Source organism: Rhinopithecus bieti, unplaced genomic scaffold, assembly GCF_001698545.2.
Source record: "Rhinopithecus bieti isolate Rb0 unplaced genomic scaffold, ASM169854v2 scaffold_61298, whole genome shotgun sequence".
Taxonomy (NCBI): Eukaryota; Metazoa; Chordata; class Mammalia; order Primates; family Cercopithecidae; genus Rhinopithecus; species Rhinopithecus bieti.
The window spans coordinates 1,157,489-1,184,994 of NW_016823727.1; the positions used below are offsets into that span (position 1 = coordinate 1,157,489).

General features: G+C 40.2%; 1 protein-coding gene across 1 annotated transcript in view; it reads left to right on the plus strand.

The window, feature by feature from the left end:
• The window catches only part of FGD6 (FYVE, RhoGEF and PH domain containing 6), a 144,308-nt gene that overhangs the window by 2,097 nt on the left and 114,705 nt on the right, over positions 1–27,506 (plus strand). Inside the window, exon 2 of the mRNA XM_017861741.1 lies at positions 4,735–7,162. Coding sequence (XP_017717230.1) covers positions 4,735–7,162 — 2,428 coding nt within the window. The remainder of the gene's footprint in view (positions 1–4,734; positions 7,163–27,506) is intronic.

A 27,506-nucleotide genomic window follows, 5' to 3' on the forward strand; every position in this document is an offset into this window, starting at 1 on the left:
AAAAAAAAAAAAAAAAAAAAAGAAAAAGAAAGTGATTTAAATTAAAAGTAGTTGGAAATTTTAAATCCTTCCAGCCAGTTTTAGTTCTTTCCTTTTTGGAGGTGTCAAATGTATTTAAAATAACCGTATCTTATATGTATCAGTTTTCAATTCCAGTCTTAACAGTTTATAAGGAACAGGCACAGAAGCATGTAATTTGACATTTATGTAAACCCAATTTCTAGGGCCCAGACTGGAAGTTCATGATTCTTGCATTTGAATTATCCTAAAATAATGCAAGCTATTTTTGTATTTTATCAAGTTTACAATTAAATAAATCCACAGAAATTTTTGTGGTGTTTAAAGTGGGACACTTCCTGTGTCAGGCAGAGTTGGTTGGTTTTTAGCATGGCTGGCTGAGAAGCATCAACTACTTTTTTGCTCACCCATCTGTTGGATTTATTATAATTATTTCTGGTGTCTAGATGGGGAATATGGAAGAGAACTGGGGTTTTATTTCTACCCATTCTTATATGTATACATAGTTCTTACAAGCTGATTATGGTGCTTTTGGGGAACAATGGTCAAATTCATTGAAACGTTTAGGAAGGTTATTTGAAGTTAAGGGAGGGGATTTTTGCTTTTGAATCTAATCTGTGGTATTTGGAAGGGTTGGTTTAAGAAAATAAAAGGAATGTTGTAGAACATCTAGGTTATATATATCCAGCAGAAAAGCTTGCTTTGTTTTTCTGCATCTATAAAAGAATCTGCCCTTGGTGGATATTTCAGAATTATTTTAAGCTGTATATGAAAAAGGAAAGGCTGAGCGCGGTGGCTCACGCCTGTAATCCCATCACTTTGGGAGGCCAAGGCAGGCAGGAGTTTGAGACCAGCCTGGCCAACATGGCAAATCCCTGTCTCTACTAAAAATACAAAAATTAGCCAGATGTGGTGGGATGCGCCTGTAGTCCCAGCTACTCGGGAGGCTGAGATGAAAATTGCTTGAGCCTGGGAGGCAGAGGTTGTGGTGAGCAGAGATTGAGCCACTGCACTCTAGCCGGGGTGACAGAGCAAGACTCTGTCTCAAAAAAAAAAAAAAAAGAAAGAAAGAAAAAAGGAGAGAGAATTATAGGTATATGTCGGTGTATATTTTGTGTCCTTTTGAACATGTACAGGTCACTATCTCATTGTCTGTGCTTTGCATTTTGACTGGTCCAGTAGCCAGAGAGTGTACACGTGAACCACAGCCATCTGTGTGTAACAGATGACGAATATGTTTGTAATAGTAAAATGGTACTAGTGCTTTACTTTCTTACCTTATATTTCCCTGGAGCCAAACAGCTGTGTAAATAAAAGATTTGCTGCTTTGCTCTAAGAAGCTTTGGGTCTGACTGTTGATACAGTATTAAGATCCAAAGGTGCTAGATTTGTTGCCAAACGTCATGCACTTATTTCAAGAGTTTGACTTTGGAGCATACCATAATATAATGGCTTATTATTTTTTGAGTTGTGTTTCTTCCAAAATAGAGCCATGAAAAAAAAAATAATGAAGCATTTTGGATATGGCTATACCAGTGACTTAGTTGGACACTTGTTGCTATTAATAATTAAGGAATTATTCCATAATCCTGTTGAAATTGATTCCTGCTAACTTTTCAAAATATTATTCTACATTAAAATGGATGTACATTTTTGAATGTGATTATTTTTAGAGAAGACATTTTCTGTTACGGAGACATATTAAAGAGTATGTATATGTGGCAGCTGTGATTATTCCCAGGCCCTGTTGTTAGCACTGGGATACATCAGTGGATGAGACAAAGTGCCTGCCCTTCTGGAGCTTGCGTCTTATGCTGAACACAGACAAAGGTGCACTGAAAAAACATCCACGCAGGAGAAAGAGGCCACAGTACGTAAGGTTCTCCTGAAATGAGTATTTCAGAAGTTATCATCTCAGATTCCTATGGGCTTTAGAGGCCTGTTGAACTCCCCCATTTATAAGGAAGGAAAGTGAGGCAGCCAGATCTGCACAAGGCCCACAGTTAGGTTAGCCAGCTCCCTGAGTTATGTCTTTGACTTCCTTCAATACACAGTTAACTAACAGTGGCAAGCCCAAGTTCACAGTTATTAATTGAATTCAGTGAGTAGGCGTTGAGGGCTTTATGTACATGATAGGGCTTTGCTATATTTATTGGGAATCAACTCCAGCTCATACGTACTTAACTGAATTTCTGTGACACTAGAACAGGAATTTATATCTCTTGGAAGCAGATTTGTGTACAAAACACATTTTTTAAAAAGAGTAAAATTGGTACCAGAGATTTTTATAAAATGATATTTAAATGACCCTGAAGTTTCTGACAAGGTTCTAAGATTTAGAAAGTAAAAGATTAATTTGATGGGATGCAGTTTTCTTCCAACTGTGGTAAAATAGCACATAAGATAAATTTACCATCTTACTCATTTTTAAATGTATAGTTCAGAAGTGTTAAGTACATTCACATTGTACAGCCAATCTCAAGAACTCTTTATTTTACGAAACTATTTTTTTGTTTTTCCATGGTGACGGGGTTTTACTGTGTTGCCCAGGCTGGTCTCCAATTCCTGAGCTCAAGCAATCCTCCCACCTTGGCCTCCCAAGGTGCTGGGATTACAGGCATGAGCCACTGTGCCAGGCTGTCAAAACTAATTTTAAAAAATTCTTTTAAAATCCAGAGGTAGGATGTTTTGATAATGGTTTCAGAAATGAAATCAACTTGACAATCTGTCAGTTTTTATTGAGTAAGATGGTCAGTTGGGAAGAGACCTAAGGCATTCATACTTTCTCTTAAGACTTGACTTAATAAATGGAGGGTTTAATTTAATAGACATTTGCAGCTAGATTTCTCACTAGGATTTGAAGGGTTTTTCAGTTATTTTCTGCCTAAAAAAAACTCAGACAAAATTAACTATGCTTATTGAGCGGTTACCTGAAATTATGTAGTATAGGAATTTGTATTATTTTGAAAATAATTCTTTTTTTATTGATGATGACATTATACCTAGAAATTGAGTGAGCAGACATGTATCATCATATAATCTTTATTGCACACACAGAAGTAGAGATTTAGGGAATTCTTCCTTGGTTGGTAAAAGGAAGTAGAGCACCCTACTCCTCTTTTTTTAAAAAAACTCGGTTCCGTGTAATAGCTTACCAAGTGTTGTGACTAATTTCCTTTGTTCAAAAGGGAATCATCACCAAATGAAATATCAGAGCTCCTGTCTAGTCAAGTAATTAAACAATGTCCAGCAGTCCTTTGCAGCAGATATTTTGAAAAGTTTTTTCAGTAAATTAAAGTTTTATTAAGTGTTAGATCCTGTCAAAGGAACAAATATAAACATAAAAGATAAAATAGTTTTTATCTCATGTCTCCTTGGGGAAATATGGTCAATAATATGACAGTGAAGGTGGAAGAACGTAAAGGAACTTACAGATATACAGGCTTTATTTATCTTTTCACATTATAGGTCTTTTGTGTAAAGCTTTTATTAAGTTCCTATAGTATGGGAGCAGATCTGTACCGATGCAGCATTGTATAATAGGTGTTAGTTAAAAACCTTATATATAATGTTGAGGAAGAATTGCTACACTAGAAATTGTGGTTATCTTTTAAATGTACTAGAACAGTGGATGTTAATGAGGAATAAACAACATAATCACCTGTGGAACTTAAAAGATGTACAGATGTCCCTAGAAACTCTAACTGGTTCACTCTGGGGTAGGGCCTAGACATGTGACTTTTTAAAGAATAGAGCTCTGTGAAGGAATATAATGAAAATTCTCAGCCAATTACTCTTGCAGAAAGAAATACCAGGTTTATTATGAGCCTTAAATAATACCAAAGAATTAATTTTCAGTTTTTAAGTTTAGAAAATTTCTGATTTCTGTCTTCCTTTTTAAAGATTGTTTTGGGGTTCTATCTATTGAGGTAGACAGATCATTGATAAAAGGCATTTATGCAACTCAATTATATTATCCTTGAGATAGAAGACTACTACTGCTTATTCACGTGAGAAGTTTAAAGAGTTGCATCCTACATTTAACTGAGGCAAATTCAACTTTCAGCACTTGGCAAATGAATTGAAGAACTATGTGGGTCCCAAACTGAAGTCAATTATTTCGTTTATTGTCAATGAAAGATATGATGGGCTGGGCGCTGTGGCTCATGTCTATAATCCCAGCACTTTGGGAGGCCAAGTGGGTGGATCACGAGGTCAGGAGTTTGAGACCAGCCTGATCAACATGGTGAAACCCTGTCTCTACTAAAAATACAAAACTTAGCCGGATGTGGTGGTGCACACTTGTAATCCCAGCCACTCAGGAGGCTGAGGCAGGAGAATCACTTGAACACGGGAGGCAGAGGTTGCAGTGAGCCGAGATGGCGCCCCTGCTCTCCAGCCTGGGCAACAGAGTGCCAGACTCCGTCTCAAAAAAAAAAGAAGAGAAAAAAAAGAAAGATATGGTAACCAGTTCCAAAGTTGGAGAAACAAACCATATTGGATTTATTTTAAAATGTACAATAGAACCAAAGCTATGTATGGAATTGAAGGACAATTTAAGGAATTTTCAGGAGTAATATTGATACTATATAGCGTAACATACTCAGTAAAAGGCAAGGTCATATTGGTAAAAGTAAAAAATACTATCAAATTTAATCATGTATCATTTTGTGCTTTGGTTGTTTTGACATCAAATTATTATTTTTTCCTTTCTAGAGATGAAGAAGCCACCAGTGGCCCCCAAGCCCAAGTTTGTTGTGGCAAATAATAAGCCAACTCCACCTCCTATTGCACCTAAACCCGACATTGTGATTTCTAGTGTTCCACAGTCAACAAAGAAAATGAAACCAGCAATAGCCCCAAAACCAAAAGTCCTAAAGAGCTCACCTGTTCGAGACATTGGGCAGTCGCCATCAAGGAAAATCATGTTGAACCTGGAAGGGCATAAACAGGAATTAGCTGAAAGCACTGACAACTTTAATTGTAAATATGAAGGCCGTCAGAGCAGTGATTATATTTCACCAATGTGTTCCTGCAGTTCTGAGTGTATCCATAAGATGGGCCATAGAGAGAATTTGTGTGTAAAGCAACTTGTTTTAGAGCCCCTGGAAATGAATGAAAATTTAGAAAACAGTAAAATTGATGAGACTTTGACTATACAAACTAGGAGTAAATGTGATTTGTATGGCGAAAAAGCCAACAACCAGGGTGGGGTTGTTTTAAAGGCAAGCATTTTAGAAGAGAAGCTCAAAGATGCCTTAATACACCAAATGCCACCTTTTATATCTGCACAGAAGCACAGGTCCACAGACAGCCCAGAAATGAATGGTGGCTGTAATTCAGATGGACAATTCAGAATTGAGTTTACAGATTTGTCACCTTCCCTATCCACCTTTGAAAAAGTTCCTGATCATCACAGTTGCCACTTACAGCTTCCTAGTGATGAATGTGAAAATTTTGAAACTTGCCAGGATGACAGTGAAAAAAGCAATAATTGCTTTCAGTCATCTGAGCTAGAGGCTCTGGAAAATGGGAAAAGGAGTACTTTTATATCTTCAGATGAAGTTAGTAAGAAATCAATAGTCAAAGACCTTGGTCCCTTAGAAATTCATTTACTACCATATACCCCAAAATTTCCAACTCCCAAGCCCAGAAAGACACGAACTGCTCGTCTGTTACGCCAGAAGTGTGTAGATACTCCTAGTGAAAGCACTGAAGAACCAGGGAATTCAGACAGTAGCTCTTCCTGTCTTACTGAAAATAGTTTGAAAATGAATAAAATCAGTGTTCTTCATCAGAATGTTTTGTGTAAGCAGGAACAGGTGGATAAAGTGAAGCTGGGAAATAAAAGTGAATTGAATGTGGAATCCAACAGTGACGCACAGGACTTAGTCAATTCACAGAAAGTCATGTGTCATGAAACATCTTCCTTTGAAAAGATGGCACCTTCTTTTGATACAGACTCTAATTTGGGTTCTGACAGCACAACTGTAGATGGTTCTAGTATGTCGCTTGCTGTGGACGAAGGGACCGGTTTTATAAGATGTAGTACTCTATCTATGAGCCTGCCTAAGCAGCTCAAATTAACTTGCAATGAACATTTGCAATCTGAGAGAAACCTGGGAATTTCTGCCCCTCAGATGCAAAAGGAATCTGTTATAAAAGAGGAAAATTCCCTACGAATTGTCCCCAAAAAACCTCAGAGACACAGCTTGCCAGCTACAGGAGTGCTTAAAAAGGCCGCCTCCGAGGAGCTTGTGGAAAAAAGTTCTTATCCTTCAGGTGAAGAAAAAAGTTCAGAGAAGGGCCTAGAAAGAAACCACCTTCAGCATTTGTGTGCCCAAAACGGTGGTGTGTCATCCTCCTTTGATATGCCTAAACGGGCTTCAGAAAAGCCAGTGTGGAAGTTACCTCATCCTATTTTACCCTTTTCAGGGAACCCAGAATCCTTAAAGTCTGTCACCTTATCGTCAAACAGTGAGCCTTCAACAGCCCTAACCAAGCCTAGAGCAAAATCGTTATCTGCTGTGGATGTGGAAAAGTGCACTAAGCCTTGCAAAGACTCTACAAAGAAAAACTCTTTTAAAAAGTTGCTCAACATGAAACTGTCCATCTGTTTCATGAAGAGTGACTTTCAAAAATTTTGGTCCAAGAGTAGCCAACTCGGAGATACCACCACAGGCCACCTCTCCAGTGGGGAACAGAAGGGGATTGAAAGTGATTGGCAAGGCTTGTTGGTAGGAGAGGAGAAGAGAAGTAAGCCCATCAAGGCATATTCCACAGAAAACTATAGCCTGGAATCTCAAAAGAAGAGGAAGAAGTCCCGGGGCCAGACCAGTGCAGCTAATGGTCTGAGAGCTGAGTCTTTGGATGACCAAATGCTCTCCCGGGAGTCATCATCTCAGGCACCTTACAAGTCTGTTACAAGCCTCTGTGCACCGGAGTATGAAAATATACGCCATTATGAGGAAATACCAGAGTATGAAAACTTGCCGTTTATTATGGCTATACAGAAAACTCGAGAGTTGGAATGGCAGAATTCCAGCAGCATGGAGGACACAGATGCAAATGTGTATGAGGTAGAAGAGCCGTATGAAGCTCCAGATGGCCAGCTGCAACTTGGACCTAGACATCAGCATTCCAGGTAACAGGTGCCAGGCAGACACTTTTGCATGCATCATTGCAATTAACCTTCAACAGCCTGGTGAGTTAGAAATGCAGGGGTAAAAAACACGTGGTTGAAGGAATAGTTTAGAAAATGTGTATTAAATTATTCTCAAGTGCACCCTCCTTTCAGCATACAGTTGGAATGGATATTTGCAAATACAAGCTTGAAGTAGTCAATTTATTTTAGTAGCCGATTCAAAGAATTTGAACCAGTGGCAATGTAGGTGCTACAAGGAAGGCGTGGAACAGAGAGGTCCTGGGCCTCCAGGCACCAGCTCAGAAGTCATAGCAGGAAATTGGCCAATTCAATGACATTTATTTGGTAGGTGTAAGAAATCTGAAGTTACTGAAATATGCAGGCGTTTACATGTGGTGCCCTTATCGGGTGAAACCTCCAAATTTTTAGAAGTTCACCACTTTTTGAAGATTGGTCGTTTTACCTGTTGATGCCTAATTGGTGACCTCCAGTGGATATAGGAAAAATGCAGGAAACATGTAACTACTCTTTATTTCTCACTTTTAAAATAATTTAATTTAATTATTATTATTTTTTGAGATGGGGTCTTACTCTGTCACCCAAGCTGGAGTGCAGTGGTATGATCATGGCTCACTGCAGCCTCGACCCCCCAGGCTCAAGCAGTCCTCCCATCTCAGCCTCCTTGAGTAGCTGGAACTATAGGTGCATGCTACCATGCCTGAATAATTTTTGTATTTTTTGTAGAGACAGCGTTTTGCCATCATGCCCAGGCTGGTCTTGAACTCCTGGGGTCAAGCAGTGTTCCTGCCTTTGCCTCCCAAAGTGTTGGGATTCTAGGCATGAGTCACTGCACTGGGCCTATTTCTCACTTTTGTATGTGTACTTCCTACCTGTGGAATACCTACTCCATCCCTCTTATTAAAATCGTGCCCATACTTGATGATCCAGCCCCTCAGTCTTTGGCTTCATGAAGCTTCTACAATTACCTAGTCAGAAGTGTTTACTTCCTATTGTGACCACCCAGTTATGTTGTGATATCCTTTCATCTCAGGCTGTCTTAATGTATAACTATTTATCGGCATGTCTGATGTTCTGTATTTGGTTTTAAGCTCCATGAAGAGTTCTAGTCATCTCTTTGTCTTGGATAAAGCCAAGGAAGAGGCCTAGTAGAATCAGTAGATGTTGATTGGGTCTAAGGAGAATGAATGAAAATAGGCCAAGGGAGCAACCACTGCAGCGGCTTCCTTCTCCCTTCTCTCTCCGTAGTCGCATAGGGAGCTTTTCCATTGTATTTCTAATATTTGTGTTTAACAAAAAAGCACATGGACCCTTTTGGAAATCTCTAGATTATTCTTAGTCCGCTAACTTCAGGTCTTTGAAATTCAAGTCTTAAAATGTGACTTTTGTAGAAAATACTTGACATATAGTGGGAGGTATTTGTCCGTTCTCACGCTGCTAATAAAAACATACCCAAGACTGGGTAATTTATAAAGGAAAGAGGTTTAATTGATTCACAGTTCAGCGTGGCTGGGGAGGCCTCAGGAAACTTATGGTCATGGCGGAAAGGGAAGCAAACATGTGCTTCTTTACATGGGGACAGCAAGGAGAAGAGCAGAACGAAAGATTGAAAAGCCCGTTATAGAACCATCAGATCTTGTGAGAACTCACTCACCATCTCGAGAACAGCAGCTTAGGGGAAACCGCCCCCATGATTCAGTTACCTCCCACTGAGTCCTTCCCATGACACGTAGGGATTATGGGGACTACAATTCAAGATGAAATTTGGGTGGGGACACAGCCAAAGCATATCATGGAGGCTCCAAAAAAAAAAAAAAGGAAGCATTGTTAGGTGAATTGAATAAGTAAAATTGTCGAGCAAGTCAGCGTACCAAGTAAAGTAAATTATTTTAAGTTCCTTTAACTGTCAGATATTCTCATAGCATTTTTCTTTACTTGTAGTCAGTCTTTCCTGCCCTTCCTCCTTTTGCCTAAAAAAGGCTAGTTTCCTCGCTTGCCTAATTTTTCTCACAGCCAGCTGCATTCGGTTTTCATATTTCTGCTTCCTAAATATTAGTACCTAGGCTAAAAGCTCCTTCCTTGACATAAATACTTATTTTTCATTTTTTTTTTTCTCTTTGGAGAGAGGGTCCCACTCTGTCTCCCAGAGTAGAGTACAGTGGTACAGTCACGGTTACTGCAGCCTGGAACTCCTGGGCTCAGGTGATACCCAACCCCCTTCAGCCTCCCAAGTAGCTGGGACCACAGGTGCATACCACCACACCCAGCCAATTTTTATTTTTTATTTTTTGTAGAGCTAGGATCTCCCTGTATTGCCCAGGCTGGTCTTGAACTCCTGTGCTGAAGTAATCCTCCCATTCCAGCCTCCCAAAGTGCTGGGATTACAGGAACGAGCCACCATTCCTGGTTCTTGGCATAAATATTTCAAATTGTCTGTTTTCAGGATTGCTTTTCTCTGTAGAACCATTTTATTGGTAGTATCTTTTTTTTTTTAACATGCTTTTCCATATTTGTTTTGTGTGTAATAAGTTTGATTGACTTCTTCACAATATACTATATCCTTGCCTAAGATAAATTTTTTTCTTTTTGAGTCACTTTATTTGTGAATGAGTACAATTTTTTCTTGAAATTGGAGGTTTGGCCATTGGGGTGTGTTTTCTGTTGGCCATCAGGTTTAAACCCTAAGAGCTTACCATTATCTCTGCCAATCCTGGAACTTGTTTTTTATCTGGTATGCTTCTTAGGTTGTTAGGGCTCTGCTGCTTGACTGGGTGGAAGCTGGTAAGAAGGGGTTAATGCACGCAGCCAGCCAGTAGCATAAGGAGAGTTCTTTCTGGAGGCCACAGGAAACCAAGGGCGGCTTTGGACAGGTTACAGGCCTTCAAGTAGGGCAGCCTGGTAAAGGCTGGGTGAACTCTGCTTTTGAATTTCGCTTTCCAAGGAGACTTTTGTTTAGGCCTGGAGCAGGGAGCCTGCAACAGGCTTGAGACTACTAAAATGTGCCAGAGGAATCAAAAGCCCTGAGTCATAGGGTCAGAATCACAGTATTGCCTGGGAGGTTGTTCCTCTTGTAAACAACATTGAATAGAGGAGAAAGGAAATTCAAGCCTTCCTGAGGAGGACACCTTGACACCCTGAGATCAAATAAATGAACAGTGAGGCATACATTTCAGGTGAGCTCAAAGGGTCCTGTTTGGTAATCTGGCTGTTGAAAATACAGACCTGTGCCTTAGAATAATTAATTCAAAATCCAGTACGTTGACTGGGGTTCTAAAATGATAAGAAAAAATGCAAATGAACTCTGCTTAAGATTTTTCTGCTGGGGTCATGATAAGGGTGTCTCAGTTTCTCAACCTTCAGGGAAGAAAGTCTGGGTCAGGGCTCTAATTCACTGAATCATGAATTTTATAGAGTCTACACATGTGACAAACCAAATTCTGGTTAGTAAACAGATTTTTGACAAGCTTGGTATAGCCCATAGGGTTGCTTTCTTTAGAATATGGATGTTTCGTAAGTCCAGTGCTTACCATTTACTTTTTTTTTTTTTGAGACAGGGTCATGCTCTGTTGCCCAGGCTGGAGTACAGTGGCACTATCACTGCTCACTGTAGCCTTGATCTCCTGGGGTTAAGTGATCTTCCCATCTCAGCCTCCCAGGTAGCTGGGACCACAGGCATGTGTCACCACGCCCATCTACTTTTTGTATTTTTTGTAGAGATGGGGTTTCACCTTGTTGCCCAGGCTGGTCTCGAACTCCTGGTCTCAAGAGATCCTCCTGCCTCAGCCTCCCAAAGTACTGAAATTATAGGCATGAGCCACCATGCCTAGCCAACATTTACAAATTTATAACAACATGTTTACAATTTATCAGGAAGGAATTGTAGGCAGTCCCCAATTCCTAATAGGACTGTGTTCTAAAAGTTTATGACAATTTGGAACTCAGAGTGTATTTCCCAAAGAAACAGTTTTGAAATGGTGGTAAAGTCCTCAGTTTAGTTCCCTGGTTGTGTTAACCATTACTGTCCTATCTTCCCCTCCACTCCTCTCCCTACCCCAGCCCAAGGGAGGTGAATTCTCTCTGACTGTGTGTGGGTGTGTGTGCGCGCGTGCATGCACGTGTGTCCCTGTGATGCAAGCTGGGGCTGAGGCGGTAGCCGGGGTGGGGTTAAGCACCTGGGATCTCAGAAGGCCTGAGGCCCCAGGGTTTGTGGGAAGGATGAGATGACTAAAGAAGAATGAGGAAACTGGGGGCTGGGTGAGCTGTGTGGAAGACCGATAAGGAGTGATAAGGGGGAAGGGTGGGGTAGTGGCTGGGAATTAGTAGGGAGTGAGCTTCTTTACCTCCTTTTCTCCTTATTCCAATCCCTTCCTTCTTTCCCTCCCCATTCTCCTTTGCTAACTGCATCATTTGGCTAATTTGAGTTTCTGATGCCTGGCAAAGTGAGTAGAAGAAACCGGAGGAGGAGACTGGATGGGGGCGTAAGGATTGGCACTGGGAAACCCCAGAGGAGAAAGGACGAACAGCCAAAGCTGAAGATGAAGGAGACTGGAAGGGAAGTTCCCAGGGCTGAAGAAACCATAGCTTTAGGTGTTCCACATAGGTCATCATTTAGTCACCGCTCTGGGTTCTCAGAGGCAGTTTTGTTGATAGTGCAACTGGGAGCCACTCTGGATTGTTCTGACATTTTGGGGTTATAGTTGAGACATCTTCCTTGAAATGTTTCAGATATACTAAATGTAAAACAGCCAGCAGGCAAAGGATCTTTCTATCTTATTGATACTCACGTGATGGGTACCCATTTACTACTATTTTTATTTAAGAAGTTTGATGTTCAGAGAGAAGTTCCTGAAATTTGAGCCTTTGAGCCTTTGTCTGTAACCCTTATTAAAGGGTTATAGACAAATCAGCAAAATAATCGTGTCCAAATGTTGGAATTTTCTCTTTGAAATTAAGGCAGATTTCTTGATTCTATAAAGAAAAATTTCCCTGGAAACATTCCAAGTTTTTCCTTTGTTGTTTCAGTTTGTTCTTATTATAAACATTTCAAAGAAAAAGTATGATAATTGGGTTTTCCTAGGCAACCTAGCAAACCCTCGATTTATTTATTTCACAGATACCGACCATATGTCAAGCATTGTACTTTCAAAGGTGAAAAGTGATCCTACTCCCAAGGAGCTTCTGCCCAGTGAGGTGACAGAAGTTTATAATACACGGTTTTACTAATTAGTTGTCTTTTTCTTGGTTGTTTCTGAATAGGGTATTAAAGAAAACATCACCTACATGGCAACACTTGAACCGAGTCTTTTTTAAGTGGGCATGATTCAATCTGGTGTTTAGGAGGTTTTTTTTTTAATGTTGGTAAGAACAGTTTTAGCGGTGCTGTTGGAGAAGGAGCCAGATTGCAAACTGGGACTGAGAAGAGAGGAAGTGGAATCAGAAATGTGGATTGTTGTCCCTTGAAACCTTTCCCAGAAGTGCCCGTCATTTGACAGGTTTGGATTTATCTTTTGGTCTTCTTCAAGCACCGGATTTCAAAGTAGATTGAACTTCAAAATTATTTCTTTTAAATGAATCAATATACTCTCATCTCTGATGAAAGAAAATACTAGGTTTTTGTTTCTCCCCATTTTAAATTTGAGACTGGTCTTGAAGAGCTGCTGAATGACATTACAAGTCCTGTTACGGGATTTTCATTGTAAATCAGGAGACCTGGTCTAGAAGACCTCTCTCTGGTTACATTTACCACCTCGTGGTATTGTTGGATTTCAATGTAAGGCTTAGAGTATACTCTAACAGCCTATGAACATTTCCATGTTGTCCTAGCATAGATAAGATTATGCACAGTTAGAGGGTGGGGGTTGGTACTGATAATCAACAGCAGCCCTTTCCTGTAAGTTATTTTCAGAGACAGCTCAGGAAATATAAAAAATCTGTATGCCTCTTTAACTTTGTATTTCTTGTGTTAGAATCGTAGCCACACAGTTCTGGCAAATCTGTTTGTTTGCATACTTACCCTGCATTTGAAATTGCAGCAGAAGCATTGGGTTTTCTTTCTTGGCAATAAAGCTCTTCTTTTTTCCTTTTAATAAGGAATTAGGGGCCAGGCGTGGTGGCTTATGCCTGTAATGTCAGCACTTCGGGAGGCTGAGGCAGGAGGGTTGCTCGAGCCCAGGAGTTCGAGACCAGCCTGGGCAACATGGTGAGACCCTATATGGAAATAAAAAAAAAAAGAAACAAAAAAAATTTTTTTAAAGGAATTAGGAATAAGTATTATGAAGAGTATTAATATTAGGAATTAAATTGCAGTGTTTTGTCCAGCTGTATTACTTTGGTCTCATTTCCTGCCAAAGCAGATAAATGATATTTTATCTATATGCTTTTTTTTTTGGAAAATGAAGTCTTACTCTGTCACCCAGGCTGGTGTGCAGTGGGGCTATCTTGGCTCATTGCAGCCTCCGCCTCCTGGGTTCAAGAGATTCTCCTGCCTCAGACTCCTGAGTAGCTGGGATTACAGACACTGCCACTATGCCCAGCTAATTATTTCGTACTTTTAATAGAGATGGGGTTTCACCATGTTGGCCAGGCTGGTCTTGAACTCCTGACCTCAAGTGATCAGCCCACCTTGGCCTCCCAAAGTGTTGGGATTACAGGTATGAATCACCACGACCAGCCCATGTGTATGCTTTTGTATGGTAGATTGTCACTCTACACTTTTAGAGGCATATTTTTAGTCAGAGATAGAAGAAAAAAATATAGACTACAAAAATGTATGGAAGAAGAAGAATGTGTGTGTGTGTGTGTGTGTGTGTGTGTGTGTGTGTGTTTCTGTCTTGCTTAGTAAAACATTTTTTTGAGATAGCTGAAATTTGCATACTTTGGGAGAATAAAAGGTTGCATTATTATTTTTAGAGCTAACTAGTTTTCCATTGCCGTGTTTTCATCAAGTTCTTGAATAATAAAATCTAAAATCTTAAATTTAGCCAAGGATATGATTATTTTGTTTTATAAAATTTGAGTTAGTTGGATCAGTGAGACAAACATTGCTTTGTAAAGTGAATTTCTGACCTAGGTCCTAGAGAAAAGTCCCCAGTGTAAATCTTTTGGGAAGGGCAGAAGTGGTGAGGGTGAAAAGGAGGGCCCACTATGTTCTCCTAAGCATTTGCACTTCTTGTAATGACCTGATATATATAGGTAATCAGACAATCATCCTGCAGTCAGTGAATGGATGAAACCTAGCAGTAGGGTGTTTGGAAATCAGAATGCATTTTTGCAGTAGTCATAACTGAGTGCGAGTGACTTTCCCAGCCCGCCCGCAAGAACATATTTAGCTTCTAATATATGAAAAATGTGATAGAAAGTAATAGGAAATGACACTGTGACAGTAATAAAACAGCAGTGTAGTTAAATAAATGACTTTTGTGATTCTTGCATGATGGTGCCTTCAAGAAGGGAAAGATTAGTGTGTTGAGGAGGGAAATAGCAAGGGGGAAGGGAACAGGATGAAGAGGTGGAGATGAACTTTATCTCCCTCATCTTCCAGGTGGTTCAGGGGAATTCCAAATCTGGGCTTGTGTCTTTATGGAAGGGAATGAGTATGTTCATATTTCACAGATTCATTAAGTAATGCCTGTGCTTGTATATTACATTTGATAGCTTTTATGTTCTTCTAGACATTTTAAATAATTCATTATCTATTCCTGGAATCGCATAGATAAATTTGGTCTTCAGGGAAGCCCTTTGGATTAAAAAAAAAAAAAAAAAAAGCAGACTAGACATGTTTATATCAGCCTGTTTATTTTAATACTTTCTTGAAACTATATTAGGTACAAAGAACAGTTCGTGTTATAGCACATTTGGGTGTGGGTAGCTACAAAGAAGTGCTGGCCTTTTTTTAATGCTGAGTGTCTTAAGTTCAGGAATGGAACTGCCTCGTTTCTTCTGGGTGGTATGGAAAAACTACTTTGGTGGTTTAGCCTGCTTCTGGTAATTGTGTTTGTGGATCTCTGGAGAAAAAAAAAACTGTATTTGTAAGTAGTTTTGACAGCAGGCAGAGATAATCTACCATTGGAGCAATAAAAATAGGAGTGGCCAAATAGACTATCAGTGGAGTAAACATGATGATTGTATTTCTGGGAAGAACAGCTATCTTCTTTCAGTTTTCTTTCCCAGGTTTCTCAGCCCTTCTTATTTGCATTTATTATAGGTCCTCTTTTGGTTCCTTATAAGCATGAATGGGCGTAAGGTTGCTATGTTACCCTTTTATATGCAAAGGAATTGAGTTATGGTGTTTAAGTGATTTCATGAAAAATGAACAGTGATGGAAATGCGATGGTTAGTGGTTCTGAGCCCTCATCTTCAAGGGTCTGTTTACCAGACTCTCCCATTTATCAAAGTATTTTGGTTTCTGATGCAGGAAAGGTGAAATAATAAACACTGAACAAAGAAAACCAGTTTCCCCTAATGTTTCCATAAAATAAAAGGAAAACAAACACATTTAGGCTTTTTATGTTTGAAATGGTGTAACTGCTTGTTCTTTTAGCTCCTGTGGATTCAGTCGAAGACTTCATGTTTTACTTAGATCATTTATTTTTTGAAGTCAGTTTTTCTTGATAACATTTGTAACAGTTGACATACTTCGGCATATGTTAGTATCGTATGAAACATTAGAAGTTAAAGAGTAGATATGGTTTTTAATAAACTTAGAATAGCCTGTTTTGTCTTGTTTTATATCTGAAAAGCAGTTCTGATTTTTTGAGTTGTTTGCCAACTGTAATTTTAAGTCCAACAAAGTCAACAAAATGTATAAAGAAGGAATAATTTGTAGCTTATCCCTGCCTTCCCTAACTTTCTTTTGGTTTTTTGATGTATCCCACAGTCTCAAGTAGAGAGAGATTTCAATGTAGAAGTGTAGCTTTTTGTAATCCCAGAATTTTGAGAGGCTCAGGCGGGCAGATCTCTTGAGATCAGGAGTTAGAGACTAGCCTGGCCAACGTGGTGAAACCCCGTCTCTACTAAAAATACAAAAATTAGCCGGGTGTTGTGGCACGTGCCTGTAGTCCCAGCTACTCAGGAGGCTGAGGCAGGAGAATTGCTTGAACATGGGAAACAGAGGCTGCAGTGAGCTAAGATTGAGCCAGCCTGGGCAAAAGAGCAAGACTCCATCTCAACAAAAAAAAAAGGCGGGGGGGAGCTTTTCCATTACTTAATTTTCTTTCCATAGCGCCTCTAAAACATGCAGATAAAGCACAGTCCATCTCTACTGCCCTTCTTACTGGGGAGAAAGGCAGGGATAGATAATTAAATCATTTACAAGTCCAGGTATGATTTGCTTGATAACGAAAGTTTCTGAAATCTTAGTCTTTTAGAAGTCTGGGGGTAAGAAAAAAGTAAATAAGGATTTTTTTTTTTTTTTTTTAATAATCAAGTGGTTTGAAAAAACTTAGAAATTAAAATATGTCTGTTAATGATTTTAGGTTAAATGTAGTCTTAGAATCATTAAAGTTTAGAACTAAAGGAATGATTATAAATCATGCAGTCTACTGTCTTCACTCACTGATGCAACCAAAGCCCAGAAAGACTTGTTGACTTTGCCCACACCACAGCAATGGGAAATTCCAAAACCAAAGCTCCAGCCTGGAGCTTCTAATGCTAGGGTGGAAGCATTGTAGAGAAAGTGAGCAAAATTTAGAAGACGAAAGTGATCTTAGTTGTTGCACAAAGGTTCAGGTTTACTTGCATCATTGCCCTTTTTTCTCCTTTTATAACAGTATTGTTACTGCTATCAGGAAGGAGGCCCCACACACAGATGCATATGAACACAGAATTATATGGCTATTTTTAAAATGGTGATTTCAGCAAGGTGAATATTCAAACAAGGCAGAAACTTTCAGCAAACAAATAATCTGATGCTGCTAATACATGTTAACAAAACTTTCCTCCCCCAAACTGACTCCCCATCAATCCAGTTTTTTCTCCACCTCACCAAAAGTCTATAAACCAGAGAAGATGAAGGATTGGAAGTGCCGTTCACATAAATAGCATGAATTTTAGGCTTAATAGTAATCGTGGATGGGCGCGGTGGCTCATGTCTGTAACCCCAGCACTTTGGGAGGCCGAGGTGGGTGGATCACGAGGTAGGAGATCGAGACCATCCTGGCTAACATGGTGAAACCCCGTCTCTAGTAAAAATACAAAAAATTAGACGGGCGTGGTGGTGGGCGCCTATAGTCCCAGCTACTGGGGAGGCTGAGGCAGGAAAAGGGCATGAACCCGGGAGGCGGAGCTTGCAGTGAGCCAAGATTGCGCCACTGCACTCCAGCCTGGGCGACACAGCGAGACTCTGTCTCAAAAAAGAGAAAAAAAAAAAGTAATGGCTTGAATTTACTCAAGATTTCCGACATGCGACCATTATGCTAGGAGCTCTTGCATGTATCATTTCGTGCCTTTTATCCTTTAAGATAGATATTATTGTTTTCTTTTACAGATGAGGAGACTAAGCCTTAATGAGGTTAAACAACTTGCTCAAGGGCACAGAGCTAATGTGTAGATAAACTGAAGTATGGAACTAAGTTTTCTGATCCTGAGGCATACTGACATTTAATCAGAACATGTTGATGTTGTGCTTTGCTGTGAGCCATGGTTTCACTATTATTTTATTTTTTATTAGTAATATTGGTAGAGGTCTGTGAATCTTCTACCCAAGGGACCACAATGGACAAAATATTTCTGTCCTTAATTTGTTCACTATTTAGAGGGAAAACACAGAGACACCTGCAGTGGTATAAATAGAAATTAATGGACATTTTTAGAGACCCCAGATTTTTCACGCAAGAAGAGCTTGTTGATTGGAAAGCTTTTATGGTTAGGTAATAGGTGTTGCAAAGGTTGAAAACTGAATTCATTACGTCATATTTGCATTTAGTCCGGTGGGTGGTGGTTGCTATTCAAAGCAAGTTAAATATGGTTCCTGTCATTTACTAGTTACATGTGGATGTTAATTGCATGGAAAGGATTATGCATGTCTCATATTTCCCCACTGATTTACGTGAGAGTTGCTTTTTTAAACCTGTTATCCCTGTTCCTCATTTTGTTCTCTCTGTGAAGTACATTCTGACATCTAAAGCACTTTTATTTAATAATTGTTATTTATGGGTCCCCAAAGTAAATATTTTGTAAGGCTAAAATACTTTTTATAATAAGATAATGCCCTTATTAACTTAAGGAAAAAATAGATTTAAATGAATGGTAGGGGTATATTTCCCCCAAAAGATGCAGGTGATATGTTCCCTCTAATTAGTTGAAGATTTCTTAGAGGAGGAAGGCTTTCTGGAGCCTTTTGGGGTTCTTTTTGTTTGTTTGTTTTTATTTTTTAGAGTCTTGCTCTGTTGCCCAGGCTGTAGTGCAGTGGCATGATGTCACTTCAACCTCTACCTTCCAGGTTCGAGCGACTCTTCTGCCTCAGCCTTCTGAGTAGCTGGGATTACAGGTGCGCACCGTCACAGCAGGCTAATTTTTATATTTTTAGTAGAGACAGAGTTTTACCATGTTGGCTAGCTTGGTCTCAAACTCCTGACGTCAAGTGATCCACCCACTTCGGCCTCCCAAAGTGCTGGGATTATAGGCATGAGCCGCCGCGCCCGGCCTGAGCATTTTGAATTGTGAGAGGGTGTATGACCTGGATACTGGATGATGGAGCGTGTTCGGTCTGGCTATAAGTTGAGAGAAGTTCTTAGGGAAACCACTGCTAGCATTACTAGAACTACTGACACAGGTTATAGTCACTGACCCTGTCTTCCCAAAAGGCTTGCTGAATCTACTTCCAAGGTAAAACGGATTGAGATGCCTCTTTGTGACTTTTTAATTTGTCATCTGGCTGGGTATGGTAGCTTATGCCTGTAATCCCAGCACTTTGGGAGGCTGAGGCAGGAGGATCACTTGGATTGAGGCAGGAGTTTGAGACCAGCCTAGGCAATATAGTGAGACCCTACCCTGTCTCTACAAAAAATTTAAAAATTAGCCAGGCATGGTGGCATGTACCTGTAGTCCCAACTACTTGGGAGGCTGCGGTGGGAAGATCACCCGAGTCTGGGAGGGAGAGGTTGCAGTGAGCGTAGATTGCACCACTGCACTGCAGCCTGGATGACAGAGCAAGACCCTGTTTCAAAAAAAAAAAAAGAAAAAAATTGGCATGTTTATTAATACTGTCTATGCTGAACTGAACTTGGTTTTTCTTAAGTGAATAAATGCCGCAATCATAGTATAGAAAGCATGTTTAAATTCATTCTGGCCAGGTGCAGTGGCTCACGCCTGTAATCCCAGCGCTTTGGGAGGCTAAGGTGGGCGGATCACGAGGTCAGGAGTTTGAGGCCAGCCTGGCCAACATAGTGAAACCCCGTCTCTACTAAAAATACAAAAAATTAGCTGGGCATCGTGGTGAGTGCCTGTAATCCCAGCACTTTGGGAGGCCATGGTGGGAGAATCACTTGAGTCCAGGAGTTCAAGACCAGCCTGGGCAACATAGCGAGGCCCTGTTTCTAAATAAATAAATAATAACTTCCTTCTATGCACAACGTGCTGTTACTGTACTAATTATGTAACAGGCTTCTGCAGAGCCAAACTGATTTTAAAAAACTGTACTTGGCTGTTAAAGGTAGATTAAAAAAATATATGAAATTACTCAAACTGGTTTTTTTGGGGTTTTTTTTTGAGACAGTCTCGCTGTGTCACACAGACTAGAGTGCAGCAGCATGATCTCAGGCTCACTGCAACCTCCACCTCCCGGGTTGAAGCGATTGTCCTGCTTCATCCTCCCAAGTAGCTGATTACATATGTGTACCACCACGCCTGCCTATTTATTGTGTATTTGGTAGAAACGGGGTTTGGCCATGTTGGCCAGGTTGGTCTCGAACTCCTGACCTCAGGTAGTCTGCCTGCCTCTGCCTCCCAAAGTGCTGGGATTACAGGCGTGAGCCACCATGCCCGGCCCTTTCTAACTGCATTTTATTTAAAATATCCTATAATTCTGACTTTTTAATGAATTTGTGATTTTTTCCCCTCAAATTCATTTAAATTAAAGTCTACCCACAAATAGCTACACAGTTGGCCTGGTTGCCAGGACGTTTCGTTATCAAAGGGAATATAAGTATAGGCTTTCAGTTTTTAGTCTACAGGTGTAGATACATGTCCATTTCACTGCTTTACATCACTCGTTTCCTGCCTTTCCCTGTGTTTTATGCTAAAACAAAACAGAGGATGGACAAGGGATAGTGGTATGATGCTGCTCTGAAGGCTTTTGTTATAGAGCCTGGTGAAGTCCTGTGGCCTCAATCTGCCAGTATTCTTTGGCTGAGATTCCTACCTAATGACAGTTGACTGCAGAGGTCTCTGATTCTCATGTAAACTTAGTGACATTTTACCTGCTAGAGGGGATGTTGTCAGGTGATTTTAGTCCCTTGTAGCTAATCAGGTGCCTCAGAGAGATTTGGATTGTTAGATTTTATGAATTTATATGGCATTTTAAATATAGAATTTATAGCAAAATATAGATTTTACTTTTATAGAAGTCAGTAAACTTCATGTCCCCTCAGGAAAACCAGCAAACAAATAAATTACCTCCGATTATGTCCTTATCTGAGGCTGCTCTTAATATTTGGAAGTAGAAGTGAAAAAACAGCATAGAAATTAAGGATAGTTCCTACACACAAGGAATTTGCAATCTGGTTTATTACTGTTTTTAGTTGAAATGTTTATCGGTATTACTGTAGATTCACATGTAGCAAAGAAACAGTACAGAGAGAAACTAGTATTCTTCAGCTAGTTTCCCTTAATGGTAACATTTTGTAGAACTGTAGTAAAGAATCACAACTGGCATATTAACATTGACAGAATCCACACCGAGCTTTCGATTTCCCCAGTTTTACTTGTACTCACTTGTGTATTTATTTCTATATTATTTTATTAGATGTGTAGGTCTACATCTCCATCTTCACCGTTCCATCACCACCAGGACCCCTCTTGTCCTTTTATACCCACACCCACCCCCCTCCTACCTCTTCCCTTCAACCCCTGGCAACTATTTCAGATATTTTTGTTGTTTAAAAAATTTATATAAGGCCAGGCGTGGTGCACCAGGCCTGTAATCCCAGCACTTTGGGAGGCTGAGGTGGGCAGATCACCTGAGGTAGGGAGTTCAAGACCAGCCTGACCAACATGGAGAAACTCCATCTCTACTAAAAATATAAAATTAGCCAGGCGTGGTAGGACATGCCTGTAATCTCAGCTACTCAGGAGGTTGAGGCAGGAGAATCGCTTGAACCTGGGAGGCGGAGGTTACAGTGAGCTGAGATCACGCCACTACACTCCAGCCTGGGCAACAAGAGCGAAACTCCATCTCAAAAAAAAAAAAAAAAAGTTATCTAAAATGGAATCACAGCCAGGCGCAGTGGCTCACGCCTGTAACCCCAGCACTTTGGGAGGCCAAGGAAGGAATATCGTTTGAGCCCAGGAGTTCAAAACCAACCTGGGCAACTTGGTGAGACTCCATCTCTACAAAAATTTAAAAACGTATGATGATACATGCCTGTAGTCCTAGCTACTTGGGAGTCTGAGGCAGGAAGATCACTTGAACCCAGGAGGTCAAGGCTTCAGTGAGCTGTAATCACACTACTGCATTCTAGCGTGGGTGACAGAGTGAGACCCTGTCTCCAAAAAAATAAAAATAAAATATAAAATAATAAGTAGAAAATAAAATGTAAAATAAAATAATAAAAATATAGAATCATATAGCATGTAGCCTTTTGGAATTGGCATTTTAAAAAAATTCAGCATGGGCTGGGCACGGTGGCTCATGCCTGTAATCCCAACACTTTGGGAGGCTAAGACAGGCAGATCACCTGGGTTCCAGAGTTTGAGACCTGCCTGGCCAACATGGTGAAACCCTGTCTCTACTAAAAATACAAAAATTAGCTGGGTATGGTGGTGCATGCTTATAGTCCCAGCTACTTGGGAGGCTGAGGCAGGAGAATTGCTTGAACCCAGGAGGCCGAGGTTGCAGTGAGCCAAGAGCATACCACTGCACTCCAGCCTGGGCAACAGAGCGAGACACCATCTCAAAAAAAAAAAAAAAAAAAGAAGAATAATTAACCAGGCATGGTGGTGGGTGCCTGTAATTCCAGCTACTCAGGAGGCTGAGGCAGGAGAATTACTTGAACCTGGGAGGCAGAGGTTACAGTAAATTGAGATCATGCCATTGCACTCCAGCCTGGGTGACAAAAGTGAAACTCCACCTCAAAAAAAAAGAAAAAGAAAAAGAAATTCCGCATGATTTTCTGTAGAACCATCCAACTTGTGTATGCCAAGAGCTTTTTCTTTTTTAAAGTTAAGTATTAATAGTATTTCAGTTAAAGGACATCTGGGCCATTTCCACCATTTGGCTTTTACAAATAAATCTGTCATGAACATTCATATTCAGGTTTTTGTGTGAATATATTTTCATTTCTCTGGAATAAATGCCCAAAAGTGCAATTGGGAGTTGTGTGGGAATTACACTTTAGTTTTATAAGAAGCTGCTAAACTGTTTTCCAGAGTAGCTGTACCATTTTGCTTTCCTACCAGCGAGTGATCCAGTGTCTGCACACCTCGCCAGCACTTGGTGGTTGTCACTGTGTTTTATTTTAGCAGTGCTGACGGTGTGCAGTAATATCACATTATGGCAGTCTGCCTTCCCAGTCTGATCATCTTATTGCCCATCAACACAAAACTGACCACATTCTACATTCCAAAACATGCTCTTCTCTCATGGCCTTGTTCCACTACCTAAAACACCCTTTTCCCGGACAGAGACTTTTTCATCTTTCTAGACCTAATTCACATGCTACCTTTTGTGGAAATCCTCCTCTTCCAATGTAGGAAAGGTAACAAAATACACTCCCCTCCCAATCTACCCCGTTGCTCTCCATCCACTCATCTCGTTCTTCCTAACACTTCCTCTTCTTGTCAGTATACTATCTACTTGTTTGCTTATGTGTCTCTACTACTAGAATACAGTCTGCATGGATGGGGTATCCTAAATTTTGTTACACTGCCTTGTCCTCAGTGCCCAGAACAGTGCCTGACACATAGTAGGAGCTTAGTAAATATTTATTGAAAGAATGAATGAGGAAGTGAATTTTTGTACATTGTACCTCCACTCCCTTCTCTAGCATATTGCCTGGCATATCCTGTTGATGGTATAATAAAAATAGCTAACATTTACTATATTGATTTTAACTACATATCAAACAGTACAGTGGACTCCTTTCCTTGGTCTTCTACTATTGCACAGCACCAACTCATCGTTTTATCATAACACTTTGTTAACCTCCCTCTGCTTCCCCCCTGAAAAAATACATATACATTCTGCTCTTTGTATTTATCAGTTGCACACCCATGGATTCACTCAACTGCTTACTGAAAAAATTTTGGGGGAAATGGATGGTTGCATCTGTATTGAACATGTACAGACTTTTAGATTTTTACTTCTTGTCATTATTCCCTAAATAATATAACAACTATTTGCATGGCATTTATATTAGGTGGTTATAAGTAGTCTAACAGTGATTTGCAGTATACAGGAGGAGCCGGGCGTGGTGGCTCATGCCTGTAATCCTAGCACTTTGGGAGGTGGATCACTTGAGGTCAGGAGTTCAAGACCAACCTGGCCAATATGGTGAAACCGCATCTGTACTAAAAATACAAAAAAATTAGCCAGGTGTGGTGGTGGGCACCTGTAATCCCAGCTACTTGGGAGGCTGAGACAGGAGAATTGCTTAAACCTGGAGGTGGAGGTGGCAGTAAGCTGAGACCGTGCCATTGCACTCCAGCCTGGGCAGCAAGAACGAAACTCTGTCTCAAAATAATAATAATAATAAAGTATACAGGACGATATATGTAGTTTATATGCAAGTACCATACCATTTTATGTAAGGGACTTGAGCATCCATGGAGTTTGGTCTCTGTGGGGGGTCCTGAAACCAATCACCCACAGATAACCAGGGACAAGTATGTAAGAATAAATATTGTGAGAGATTACAACACCTTTGTATCCTTGGCCCCAGGAGATACCTGGCACAAATTAAGTAGTCACATCTGAGCAAACAGTGGTCAGGTTAAACATTGCTTTTGCTTGTGTGAAGTCAGAATCCAGCTGCATTTTGAGTAAACCAGTGTCCCACTGACCAGGCTTCCAGAATGTACAGGAAACATCTGTTAATTTTGGAAAGCAGTTACACTGATGTGGAGAATTACTGCTATTTGCTAAAACAAAGCTCCCTTGGAGAAGAGAAATTGAATTAAAAGACCTCACATGCATCTGTCTTTATTAGATACACAGTGAGCATCCTTCCATATTGTGGGATGGTTATGCAAGAAGCACTCCATTCCACCAGCCCTCTCACCAAACCTGCAGAAAGAAGGCATGGAGTCTAAATTCCCATGCCAATCAAAAGCAGTTTTGACAGTTTCTTGGTTAGTACAGGTCTTAACATATCCAAATGTGCTCTTCAGAAAATGCAAAGAAGATGTATCTCTTTAAAAAATCTAGTTTGATGGAACCGTAAATGAAAGAACTGTCCCTGTAATCTTATATGTAGTGAGACTGAAACTGAAAAAATCTAGGCAGTCTGTAGGTAGCTTTGGATTTAGCAAAAATTTACTAAAATGTTCTGGTGAAGGGTCTAGAGACTTTTTTTTTTTTTGAGACGGAATCTCGCTCTGTTGCTTAGGCTAGAGTGCAGTGGCGCAATCTTGGCTCACTGCAAGCTCCGCCTCTCAGGTTCACGCCATTCTCCTGCCTCAGCCTCTCTAGTAGCTGGGACTACAGGCACCTGCCAGCTCATTTTTTGTGTTTTCAGTAGAGATGGGGTTTCTCCGTGTTAGCCGGGATGTTTTCCATCTCCTGACCTAGTGATCCGCCCGCTTTGGCCTCCCAAAGTGCTGGGATTACAGGCGTGAGCCACTGCGCCCGTTCGAGTCTAGTGACATTTTTATGTATTTTTTAATTTTTAACTTTTTTTTTAAAATATAGAGACAAAATTTTACTGTGTTGCCCAGGCTGGTCTCAAACTCCTGGCCACAAGCTCCTGGTCTCAAGCAATCCTCCTGCTTTGGCCTCCCAAAGTGCTGGGGTTACAGGTGTGAGCCACCATGCCTTGCCCCAAATTTTTACAAATTTTTACAAATTTTACATAATTTTACATACAGAATGATTTGGCTATGGAAGACTTGTTTTCTTTTAGAGGATGAATAATCCATATAATTACTTCAGGATTTCAACATATATTTTTTAGCCAAAGTATAGTATTTTAGACTCTGCTTTCTTGTCTCCATGTAACATATGGGTACGGCCTAAATAAAATAAAGTATTTTCGGAGCCCTGGTATGGACTAATTAGGTATCTATATGGAAAAGATTTAAGAGTATTACCTAAGAGCTATACAATATTTTAGAAAAATATTAATTTAAGAAAACATCTTGGCCAGGTGTAGTGGCTCACCCCTGTAATCCCAGCACTTTGGAAGACCTGAGGCAGGCAGATCACCTGAGGTCAGGAGTTCGAAACCAGCCTAGCCAACATGACAAAATCCCGTCTCTACTAAAAATACAAAAATTAGCCAGGTGCAGTGGTGGGTGCCTGTAATCCCAGCTACTCAGGTGGCTGAAGCAGGAGAATCACTTGAACCCGGGAGGCGGAGGTTATGGTGAGCCGAGATCAAGCCATTGTACTCCAGCCTGAGCTATAGAACAAGACTCCATTTCAAAACAAAAGAAAATATCTTTTATTCCTACTGTACAACAGATAAAAATCCCATGTCTTAGCTGTTAAGAAGGCAGGTAAAATGCTTAAAGGATTTGTAAAGACAAACCGAAAACTATTTAATATATTACATCTTTTCTCTCAATGTATTAAATACTCTTTCTAGTTAACAGGTACTTACTGCACATTCACTGTGTGTGGAGCACCATATTTGAATATAAAAGGAACTTTTACAATGAAAGTTAGTACTAACAAGAATATTAAAGATCTGAAAGGTGAAAGTTTTCTATGACTATTAAGGAAATCCATTTGGTCTTTTTAAAAGACTCAGAAATCTTTCTCTAGGGCAAAACTTAGATACTGTGAAAATAGCAAATATATTAGCTCTAGCTAGGTTAGGAGGTTTTTTTGGTGGTAAAATTAGTTTAAGTATGATTTTATACCCAGTGGTTACTTGATTAACTGTTGGTGCTTCCCCTTTTCTTGAATGTGACCTTACTAGATTCTTTTTTTTTTCTTCTATGAGACAGGGTCTCGCTCTGTCAACCCAGGTTGGAATACAGTGGTAAGATCACAGCTCACTGCAGCCTCAACCTCCCAGGCTTAGGTGATCCTCCCACCTCATCTTTCTGAGTAGCTGGGACTACAGGCCCATGCCACCACACCCAGCTAATTTTCGTATTTGTTTGCCAAGATGGGGCTTCGCCATGTTGCCCAGGCTGGTCTCGAACTCTGGGCTCAAGCAGTCCTCCCTCATTGGCCTCCCAAAGTGCTGGGATTACAGACATGAGCCACTGCATCCGGCTAAAATTGACTCTTGATAGCAGTGATTCTAAGCACTTTTAATTCTTATTGAGCCCTCACACAGTGTTAAAAAGCAAAAGTATTTTTTGTGTGCTCTTTTGTACTCTACAAATTAACGTCTTCTCTGCCTGGTCTTTGAAATCTTGGCCCCAGTAAATATCTGTGCTGGCTATGCAGCTAATACCCTGTGGATGGGTTCTGTTAAGTAAAATCTGTGACTGTGAACACAGATGTGGGGGTGTATAGAAGCTTCCATTTTGCTATACATACTTTCCTAATGCCCAGGGTGAAAATATTCTTTGTTCACTGGGTTTACCTTACAAAGTACAGTATTATTTTCAGAGCGGGGAGTGGTCTAGGGAATTAGAGAATTCATTTGGAGACTATCTACAGGAAGTAGACCAAAAACTATTGCTGTAATCCACATGTCAACGTGGTCAGATGTTTTTTCTTTTTTTTCTTTGCATTTTTGTGGGAAGAGCCGATGGGGATAGTTTTCTCTAATTCATCCTCTCTGCTTGCTTTGCCTTTCACCTTTCCTTACCAAGTATTAAAAAAAAAAAAAAAAAACGGTGTTTTAAACTTGGAGAAGAGAGAATGGGGATTTTCAGTTCTTTACATATTTGTTTGGTTATAAAAGTTATATAAAATAGTTGTCTTAAAAAAGAGTTAAATGTACATGAAGTGAAAAGTAAAATGCTCCCTCCTTTTCTCTTTTTTTTTTTTTTTTTT